Source organism: Hippoglossus stenolepis, chromosome 5 (assembly GCF_022539355.2).
Source record: "Hippoglossus stenolepis isolate QCI-W04-F060 chromosome 5, HSTE1.2, whole genome shotgun sequence".
NCBI classification, from domain to species: Eukaryota; Metazoa; Chordata; class Actinopteri; order Pleuronectiformes; family Pleuronectidae; genus Hippoglossus; species Hippoglossus stenolepis.
The window spans coordinates 25886868-25895435 of record NC_061487.1 but is presented as its reverse complement, the minus strand read 5'-3'; the positions used below and the strand labels follow the sequence as shown (position 1 = coordinate 25895435).

Here is an 8568-nt window from a genome sequence, read left to right as displayed (position 1 = left end):
TTTGGCTGATAAGAAATTGATTAATATGAACCAAATATTTGACATCTTACAATAATAATGATTAATGTTTGAGTTGCATGGTGTCAGTCAGTCGGACAAAATAACAGTTAAATGTCACTTGGAATTTTTCAGATGTCCAAAAGAAAGATGATCTCAACAAGAACTGTTGGCAGCTAAAAAACTTTTTATTACTTTTGCAAAGGAGGATATGTTTTTGTTTTGTTTGTTGGCAGGATCACACAAAAATGTAAAGATTAAGACTTGATGGAAAGATGCTGTCTGAGGTGAGGAGGAGCCGGAGTCTTGGAAGAACCCACAACATTTTAGTGCAGATGCAGATAAAAGGGTAGATTCAAGTTTTTTCCCCCCACTTTTTTTAATATTGCATTTAAGATTTTCATTCATATTTCAGTGAATAATGCTTTGTAGAAATAAATAATTTCATTTATCAGACCTCTTCCTTTTATATTGCTCTTATAAGAACTGTGTCTAGTATTGATACGTGTTTTGGATTCTAGAGAGAATAACACAAGAAACTCTGAATTATTCTTTTTTTCCTGTCTTTTATTGTTTACAAAATACCAACATAAATACATAATAGTAGGCTGTGTGATATTGCTGTTTGTGGACGTGCGTGAAACGGAGGAGCAGGCTCCGCCCCTCCGTTACAAACACGCGGTGGCCTTCAAGAAAAAGTCACCTTCACGAAACTGGAGACAGCGAAGACATGAAAATCACATTAAATAAAAAAAAAAGAAACAAAACCGATAAAATACTGCGATATAAAAGCAGCTAAATCTTAGATTTCTTTAAAAAAAAAAAAAAGATGGAGGACGAGGAGGAGAAGCACAACAGCACAGAAACCCACTGAAGGAAATAAACTATAGACCAACAGGATATTTAAAATGTTTTCTTTTAGAGTGCAGCCCTTAAAAACCCACTGGGCAGGTGGAAGGATCCGAACAACGATGTCAACCCTGCAGGTCAAAGGGACAGAAAGAAACAGTGGACGGTCAGACACGACGCTCGTCAACCTGCCCGGGTTCCAGGACCTTCCTCCTTTCAGAGATCACATCTTCGATTTACGTGAAGAAGACAATAACGTGATGCGAACCCCCTCCCCTCATCAGCATTTACAGAAACACCATCATCCTCCATTCACACATGCAATCAGACCATGCTCCTTGTAGTGGGTCCAAACTCAACTTGGTTACACTCGCAGCGGAACCCGTTTAATATCCAGAGTTATTATCATCATCTGTACACCAAGGCAATCCTTTTTTTTTTAATTTGCAAACTACAATCATCTGTTTCAAGAGTAAAGCAGCTTCCGAACAAACATTTTTGTTACCGTTAAGAACTCGCTTCTTCGGGCTACAAGGCAGGGAGGGATAAAAACACCGAAGCAGGACCATGGAGGGAATGTGACGAGACACACGTCGGGGAAGCTTCGACGAACGAGGGGTTCTCCCTGGCAAAATAAAAGCTCTCTAATCAAGACTACAGATCCCAAACACTTTAACCTCGGACCGCGATAAAAAGCTTCGTTAAAAACAACGTGAATCCAGAAACCTTTCTCTGCCGCCCGTCTCCCAACACCTTCAGCTTTGTTCATTGGCTAACGTATGTGTAGACAAGTGGCGGGGCCTCTGTATTTTATGTAATATCACTACTTTAAAAAGTCAAACGTATGCCCCCCAGTGTACATTAACATAAATATGTGCACACACACACACATAACCATAACACTGAAGATAACTGCCGTCAACAGGCAGCACACGACATGAGTCACCAGAGGAGACGACACAGAAGCAGAGACAGTAAAAGACTTGATCGGCCTGAGTCGAGGTCGGACTTGAGTGTTGCTCGACTTAAAGGAGACATATTCTGCTCGTGTTCAGGTTCTGAAGTTAGATTTGAAAAGGTTTAAACGCTCTGATGTTTCACTTTCCTTAAAACTGGGCATCGCTGCAGCTCCTCTCTTCAGCCTCTGTCTCAAACACTTGGTTTTAGCTCTTTAAAGCCGGGTTCACACCACACTACATGACTTTGCTGTCTCGTATTCCGAGGGGCGTGACAGACTAGTCGCTAGCCGTGTATTATGCAAATGCCGGCCAATAGAGTGACATCACGATTCCCCCGGGTGCATCGTCTGGACGACTGACGAGATGTTTGAGGAGCTTCAGTGTGAGAGAAGCTTCCTTTACCACAGACTTCAGGCTTTTTAACTCTGCAGGACTTTAACATTCACAAATAAACCTTTTGTTTGAAACTGAAACAGCGTCACATGTCTCCTTTAATTCTCCTGCTCTGTTCAACCCTTGTGGCTCAAAACGCTGCCTGTTTAGATTTAGTCATTTGTGTTTTAAATCTTACAGTCGAGACTATGAACGTGTAAGTAAGAGACACGGGGGGGCGGGGCTAAAAACTACAATTGTCCAATCGCCGGCCAGGTGGAAGAAGAAGGGAGGCGGTTCACTGGGTGGTGGCGACGGAGCCGAAGGTCTCCTGGGAGGCGTACACCATGTACAGGAAGCCATCTTGGTCCCGCTCCCGCTCGTACACCTCGGCGATGGCGGCCGACACGGACACCATGCTGTGGCCGTTCACCAGCAGGAAGAAAGCCTGGTTCGAGTTGAGCTGGAGGCGCCTCCTGGTGGGGGAGGAAAGACATGACACAGGTGAGGAGAGGCGAACAGCGGAAAGACAAGGAAAGGAAAGAATATAACTTATCGGAAAGGGAAAGGTGGTGAAGAGAGGGAATACAGGTGAGTAGGCAACAGAAGTTAAAGAACTGGAAGGAGAAGAGGAGAGAGGGGATGAAAGGAATATTAAGGGAAAGAGAGGAGGAGTGGAGAGAAGAGAAATTAGGAAAGGGAAAGAAAAGGAATTAAGGGAAAGGGGAGGAGAGGAAAGTAGATGACATCAATATATGAAAGGAAGAGAGAGAGGCAACAGAAAGGAAAGGTGGTGAGATGAGAAGGAGGAGACCAGTCGAGGTACGTTGAGTTTTACCTGATGATCTTGATGAGTTCGCTCATGTTGACGTGGTCCGGCACCAGGAACTTGGTCTTGTCCAGGATGGGAAGCTGCTTCTCTCCCTTGTACCTCTCGATGATCACCTGCAGGATCCACACCATCAATCAACCAATGCTTTCTGCTCTATTCCTTCTCAGAGCAGCTGAGACCCGGTGTGTGTGATCAATAGAGAGACGGAGCAGCACACGTATCAGATGATGAGGTAAAAATAGACGAGACTTCTGCCTGACTGACGTGTCCTTGTGAATCTTAAAGTCACACAATGCAACTTGGATTTATCTCCAATATTCAGCAGGAGTTCGGTGGATTTGTTACAGCAGCAGCTCTTCTGGTTCAGGAAGCCGGGGATCATGGGTAATATCCGGCGTTCAGTGAATGGGAAAGATGTAATATAATATATATATATATATATAAAAAAATCAGTGGCCATGAATATCCAGACTTGGGAAACAACCCTATTCAGAGGATAACTAAATTACATCCAATGAATTCTATATGGGATATTGATATATATTTATCTCCCTGATTACTTCCATGTGTTGTGCCATTTGCTTCTTGTTTAATATGAATGCTGATGTGACGTAGTAAACTTAATTACCTTTTAAATAGTTTCCCTGTTAAAACAACAATGATCGTGAAATAAAAAATAATAAAAGCCCATTTTGAAATTCCAGCAGTTGCCCTCAGGTCTGGATGAAAGCCGATACAGTAAAATGTTGACTGCTCACTCCGAGAGCTTTAATCAGTCAGTCACACAGTCCTCTACTCCCCCCCCCCCAGTTTCCTGTGAGGCTGTCTGCACGGAGTAACGTTACAGTGACGCAGGGCATCTGCCTCTGGTCTCAACACTTAACCATGACATGGCAGCTTCTACCCTCGAGAGAGCAAACAGGAAACAGGAAACACACACACACACACACACACACACACACACACACACACAAACACACGGCGTTTCAGACGAGACGAGGCCTCGCCCGGGGGGGCAGATGGGAGGCAGCCGCTGTGATACTCGACCTGAGAACGACGAAACTCGAGGTGTGCGTTCTGTTTGTCGTTTGTTGTTGCTAGGAGCCGCAGGAGAGCGACAGACACACCCGCTTCTCAAAAGGAACAGACAGAAAAAGCTGCTGCTGACAAGCTAAATTATTAAATAATAATAGAAAGCACTTGCATAAACGTATTAGATGCTCCAGAAATATCTCCCATTGAAGGTACAACCAGGAAACACGTGGTAACATTTTCCGTCCTCTACATGTCTCTGTCTTCCTGCGTTATGCACATCACGCTGGTGCATTTCTGCTTTTTAAGGCTCAGAGGTCGTTCTCCACATCGGGACAATAACACGTGTGTGTCTGACTGTCTGAGGGTTTCAACTCACAGGGATCTTGTTGGGGTGCTGCTCCCGGATCAGTCGGACATCTTCTACTCTCTGTTCTGCAGGGCACAGAGACAAAGACACGTTAATGGAGACGAAGGGTCACAGACAGACAGACAGACAGACAGAAACAGGACGTCAAGAGAATCAGCTGATGAAACACAAAAGGAGGTCAAAGTGGTCACAGATGCAAACTCATAAACAGAAACAAAAAAAAAAAATCAGTATTGGTCAGGCTATATTCAAAAGAATGTTCAAATGGACCCGGAGCAAACTGAAATCTGTGTTTCTCTACAGCAAAGAGTAGAATAACTTTCTCTGTGTGTGATTCGTAAACACATGAGAGCATCTAAAGGAGGAGCTGTCAGGAACACAGCTAAGAAATACTTTTTACACTGGAACGAGCCTCCACCAGTTATCTCAGTAACACAGACTCCAGTGAAACAAACAAGGAAGAAATATCTGAAATACTTGTTTCTGTCCAATGCATGAAATATATATGTAACATCTTTTTTCCATTACATCATAGAAGCAGTAAAAGCAGCAGCTTGTGACCATAACAGTGTATTTTTTAACCCTTCTTGTTGCCATAACTGTAATGCTGATCCTCACAGGTGTGTGTGTGTATTTGCAGGTTTGAATCCCTCACAAATAAACAGACGTGGTTGAATACACACCTGCAGCTGCACGTCAGGAATAAAACCAACATTTACACACCGGCTCGTGAAGGAAGTTCACACAATGTCAACTAAGTATATCCACAAAACAGGAAAGCTGCGTTTTTCTGTGTCTTTGTGTTTCTAAATCTCAGTGGAAAGTGGTTTCCTGTGTGAGGACTCTCAGGTCAGATTAATGAGATGTTGACTTGCTTCACCAGTGACCTCAGACAGAACAGGCTCCTCCCCCATGAGGCTTAGCCCCGTTCTAAGTAACCAGGAGAAAATAAACAACAGATAACACCTTCCTCTCGCTGCACTTTGCACCGACAACAACAACAACCACGTTGTCTCGTGGTCAAAATGGACAAAACGTGCGTCTGTCGTGTTTTCATCTGCTTTTGTTTGTAGGATTTTCAGCCAGTGTACGACAACAAACAGGCTAAAAACCTGTCATGTGCAGCTGACACAAGATAATGTGAACTCAGCTATAAGACAGGATTGAATTTAAGGGACTGTTGGGAAGTTTTCACTAAAACATTTGGTACAATTACTCAAACTAAACCAAAGCAGTGAACTGGTCAGTCCCTGGCCCCGAGTCCTGTGTGTTACCCTGTGTGACACAGCCTGTGTGCCCACTGTTAGAGCAGCTGATTCAATCATCTCATTACACGCTGCCTCCAGAGGACAAATGTTTGTCTTCCTGACGGCGCCATCTTCATGCTAAACGTGGGGAAATGTGGGACAGTGTTCCGTGATTACGTTACATTCAGGATGCGCTGACTGAAGAGGAACAGAGACGCTCAGTGCGTCCTCCCCGTCTCTCATGACCAGGCCCACAAACAGCCTTTGAGCCAAAGAGAAGGGAGAAGAAATGGGAAGCAGTGGATCTAAAACCATGGGTTTCCCCTGGATGTTTCTATTCTGTCATCATACTGGAATAAGTAACAACCACCTGACTCAGCTGGAAGATTCTGTGTGATTTCCTGACTGATCCAATGACCTACGACACAAATATGTAACTTTAACAGTTTCACAACCGACGAGTCACACATGAGACCGTCATTAACACTGTGAAACGTAGTTATTTAAAAAAACACATTAAACCAGATAATCATGATTAAAGAGATGAAAGCCTTTCACAGATATAGCAGTATTTATGTTTGCAGATGTACAAAACCTGTATTTTACAGAATAAACTATGCAGAAAAGATGTGCATAGTTTAAACAGCTTTTATCTGTATATTGCATATTAGAAAACAGCCTTGAAGTATTTCTCTCTTTATCTTATGTATTCTATATTCTGTGTGTATTTTAAGTTTTCCAGTCACACTGCTACTTCCTTTGGCTGCTGTGTCAGTTTTTACTTTCCTCTCATCTTTACATTACCTCTATATATTTGGGTGTATTTGTGTTTTCTTTTTATTTGTAGTAATTTATACCAAAGTAGTTATTTATACTAAAGTAGTTATTTATACCAAAGTAGTTATTTATACCAAAGTAGTTATTTATACCAAAGTAGTTATTTATATTAAGTTGATACCAAAATGTTGATAAATTCTACGACACTTGTTTTTCTACAGAACCGAGGGAACCAAAGTGACGTAGGTACCAGAGATGTGTTTTTCCGGGACTGATGGTTGTTAAACAATAATCCTATGTGGTGGAAATCTGTATCAATAAAACATAAATACACCTGAACATCTGTCTTCTGTGTATTTTACTCTAAAGTAGAATTATTGGTAAACTTCTGTAGAAATTAGCTTTTTACAGACAAACAGGGATCAACATTTATTTCAGCCAATACGTGTTATTATATCGCAGAATAAACAATTGTTTGTCTGAATATATTTAACTTTTCCTTTTTGTTTGATGTGAGTTTATCATCATGACATGAAACGTGATGACGCTACTTTTCAAACTTTGTGTTTTTCTGTGTAATACCTGAGTTCACTCCCATTAAAAAAAAAAGTTTTTAAAAACACACAGACAAACTCAGGGTCAACTTTGTGTGACGCTCGTGACTCAGTGTTCCTCTGCTGCCAGGACCTCACGTGCACTGCTTTGGACCAATAACGTGACGAGGCGGAAGTGGGTGTTGTGTTAGTCATACTGGGAAGTGAGTTTCCAGGAGCTGGAGAAGGGAACATGTTCCCTCTTTGTTCGAGGTGCGACGACACAAAAACAAACCAAAGCCACCAACTTATCAGCGTGAAGAAAACAGGAGTATGATGTCAAATCCTGATCTTTTATTAATAAGAAGTTGAGATGTGTCCCCGAAGCACTTTGAAACAAAAGTGAAACTAAATCGAGCCCGAGGCCTGAAGACACTTTGAAAAGAACCACGAGGAAACAAAGGCTTGAAGTCACCACCTGCACTTTAACTTCCCATCCCAGTGTGTGTGTCCCCCTTTCTCTAAAGTCCTCCACCAGTTGTCCCATCCCCCAATCCTGCAGCTCCTCTCCTCTCTGCCCTCCTGCGTTTCAACACCACTTTGTTTTTCTGATTCAAATAAACACTCACTCACCCAGGGGGGGGGGGGAGAGAGAGGCCTGCAGCAAATACACAGATCAACACAAATCCTCTGTTTCCTGTTCTACCAGCAAACGGACACGTACTGGGATGAAACCAGTCGCCCTGTGCTCAGTGAAACCACAGATCCACAGATCCTCGTCCTGGTTAGATAACTGTGTGTTTATGAAGCTGATCAGTAGCATTGGAGGCTAATCTCTGCTCCGGGGATGACAACAGCTGACATGGAAGTGCTCACACGCACACAGACACACGCAAACAGACACACACTACAGACACACACACACACGTACCGTACGTCCTTCTTTGTTTGAAGGTTTTCTCTGAAGGCATCGCTGCGTCAAAGCCCGAGCAGGCGGCTCCACACTGTTCACACGGTAAAAAGATATATAACTATATATATCTATATCTCTATATATAAAAGACGGAGAGCGAGTGACTGCAGGGGCCTGTTGTCTGCAGACGGACTGACGGTCTGTGGAGCCACAGACAAACTGCAGCAGGATCTGTTGGTGTCGACGCTTCTTCTTCCGTCTGTGTTTTTATCCCCAGCGAGCTCGAGCCAGCAAAACAAACCTGTCAGCTGACCCGTGACGTCACCGGCCTCCTCTCTGCACCCCCCCCTCCTCTCTAATAATAATACAAACAATAATCATGAGAATCATTATAACAATAACAACATTAACAACAATAATACAGATAATAATAATAATAATAATAAAGTACTTGCATACAATAACAAAAATCCATAATCATAAACATGACAGTAATTATAACAATAATAATAATAACAATAACAATAATAATAATAATAATAATAATAATAATAATAATAATAGAACAACAAGTATCATAATCATGATGATTATAATAATAGTAAAAATAATAATAATGATAATTAAAGTAATATTTTTTCTCTAGTAAATTGAGTGATTTAAATACTGATTTGAGTTCTAGGACAA

At 42.2% G+C, this 8568-nt stretch overlaps 2 protein-coding genes across 2 annotated transcripts in view; both read right to left on the bottom strand.

Moving 5' to 3' along the window:
* Positions 1-8568, bottom strand: part of det1 (DET1 partner of COP1 E3 ubiquitin ligase) — a 29156-nt gene that overhangs the window by 5899 nt on the left and 14689 nt on the right. The window lies entirely within an intron of this gene.
* map1lc3b (microtubule-associated protein 1 light chain 3 beta) lies at positions 547-8192 on the bottom strand. Its single transcript, XM_035157969.2, has 4 exons — positions 7900-8192; positions 4421-4476; positions 3016-3122; positions 547-2653 (listed from the first exon to the last, which is right to left on the bottom strand). Exons 1-4 carry the CDS (start codon positions 7937-7939, stop codon positions 2476-2478), a joined length of 381 nt encoding a protein of 126 aa, XP_035013860.1. The 5' UTR covers positions 7940-8192; the 3' UTR covers positions 547-2475.

Excerpts from the sequence above, each read along its gene's own strand:
- map1lc3b (XM_035157969.2), bottom strand. The coding sequence starts at position 7,939 with ATGCCTTCAGAGAAAACCTTCAAACAAAGAAGGACGTACG. Across the intron at positions 3,123-4,420 it reads AGCACCCCAACAAGATCCCT|GTGATCATCGAGAGGTACAA; the intron begins GTGAGTTGAAAC and ends TGGATCCTGCAG. Across the intron at positions 2,654-3,015 it reads GAACTCATCAAGATCATCAG|GAGGCGCCTCCAGCTCAACT; the intron begins GTAAAACTCAAC and ends CTCCCCCACCAG.